Here is a 1,816-nt window from a genome sequence, read left to right as displayed (position 1 = left end):
TTGTAGCTCTGCATACAAGAGCTTTGATACCCTCGTGTCTCCACCCGCAGAACCTTGTAGCTCTGCATACAAGAGCTTTGATACCCTCGTGTCTCAGTCTATGGCTAACAATAGTCTGGCTTTATGTTTTGAAAACATGTGCTCCTCGCTACCTTTGACGCAGTTTTCAGAGAATCCAGAACTTTGCTGCAGAGATCAAATTTATCAGTCCTCTAGCAATCAGAGATGTTATGCCAGCTACAGATCTACCTGCACTGAGCTTGATTCTCAAAGCACCTGTTCAGATCATATTGATTTTCCATTTTTTTCCACACATGCAATTAACAGAGCTTCAGCTTTCCTACCGGAGGAGGAAATACATAAGCAAATAACATATCAAAATGTTCAAAAGAAAGCAGACATAATTTCTTGCCCCATTGGACTTCAACCATCTGGTTATCAGTCTTTTGATACTGCAGTTAAATGTAATGGTACATACTTTGACAATGACAGTGAAATTATCTGTAGATCACGATATGAACCCTTTATTAGTCTTCTGTACAACAACCTCAGAGAAGCACCTCCAGATACTATAATCTATGAACCTGACCAGAAGACAGGCAACCATGTATGTTTGATTTTGCAGGGCTTTGATAGTGGCATTGTCCCAGGTTTAGCTACTAGTGAGAATGTTTCACAAAACAATGATAAGAGGCTTTGGATTTTCAACTCTAATGAGCTGTTTAGTGATAGCAAAGATGAAAACACCATCAGAGACTTACAGCTGTTTCATTTGTTAGAGCTGAACTCTCAAGATTTTAAAAGCAGAGAAAAAACTATAACAGAGTTGAAACCTGACAGTTTTTACTCTGCTGGTAAAGAATTGCAAGAGACCAGCAGTAACAGACAGAATGCTGACTTCTATTGCCACACGCATACCCATTTAAAGAAACCTGGAAATACAAGGGAAAAAAAAGAGGTGATAGAGCATGTGGTAAGCAGAAGGTGGGGCTCAGCAGCTAACTTGCCAGAAGAATCACTGGACAGCTTTGGGCTAAGCTTAAAACAAAAAACTCCAGATTCCCTGGAGCTCCTGGTCATAGATAAGCTGTCACCTCCTCTTTCTTTGGGTAACTCATGTCCATCTTATTCTTGCACCATTCCCAGTGAGGGGTCCAAATTGATACCTCTAATTAAAAAAAGACCAGCAGAACTATTGAGGGAAAACAACAGAAGAAATGAGAAAAAAGTGAAACTTATACAAGTCCTTGCCCAGGAGGACAATTGTTATATGAAGGTTGCCTAGCCACACTTGTCAAGGCTGAACCAAACCAGCCTTTGGAAATAAACTGTATGGTAAATCAAAATGTTGCTTGTTTTTTCCAGATTTGGCTAAAATGAGGGCTTCTGCAGTTCACACATGGATTCATTGAGTTATAACACTCATGCATGCTACAGGGCTGGCAATGGGTGCATGATGCAGGCCCTTAGGGGACAGGAGCGGTTAGTACCTAACGATTGCAGYTACAACTCTCTCAAGGAAATGGAGCCAAAGCTAAGGTCTCCTTGGACCTGATCCCACTCCAAAAGTGAACAGCAGCTGCATAAAGTAGGAGTTCTTACTCAGTACAACTGCTGTGATAGTTGCTCTAGCTCTGTGTATGATTGAGAAGCATGCAAAGGTGATGTGGAAGGTGCTAACACACCTGCAATTTGGAAGTAGGTGCAAATCAAAGGGGAAGTGACTGACTTGCTCTGACAGCATCAGGCATCTCCCATAAATTATTTACTGAAAAAGAGAGAGACGTCATGTGTGACTGGCCTCAGGCCATTATTC

At 41.5% G+C, this 1,816-nt stretch overlaps 1 protein-coding gene across 2 annotated transcripts in view; it reads left to right on the top strand.

Annotated features, from left to right (window-relative positions):
- Positions 1 to 1,346, top strand: part of IL4R (interleukin 4 receptor) — an 11,180-nt gene extending 9,834 nt beyond the window's left edge. For both annotated transcript variants that reach the window (XM_085309859.1, XM_085309860.1), the window contains one exon: positions 1 to 1,346. This exon is cut by the window's left edge and continues 897 nt beyond it. In XM_085309859.1, coding sequence (XP_085165985.1) covers positions 1 to 1,285 — 1,285 coding nt within the window. In that variant the 3' untranslated portion in view covers positions 1,286 to 1,346.
- The last annotated feature ends 470 nt before the right edge of the window (positions 1,347 to 1,816 follow it).

This window comes from Rhea americana, unplaced genomic scaffold (genome assembly GCF_003343005.1).
Source record: "Rhea americana isolate MKP2758 unplaced genomic scaffold, rheAme1 scaffold_305, whole genome shotgun sequence".
In the NCBI taxonomy this organism is placed as follows: Eukaryota; Metazoa; Chordata; class Aves; order Rheiformes; family Rheidae; genus Rhea; species Rhea americana.
This window is presented reverse-complemented; position numbering and strand designations above follow the sequence as displayed.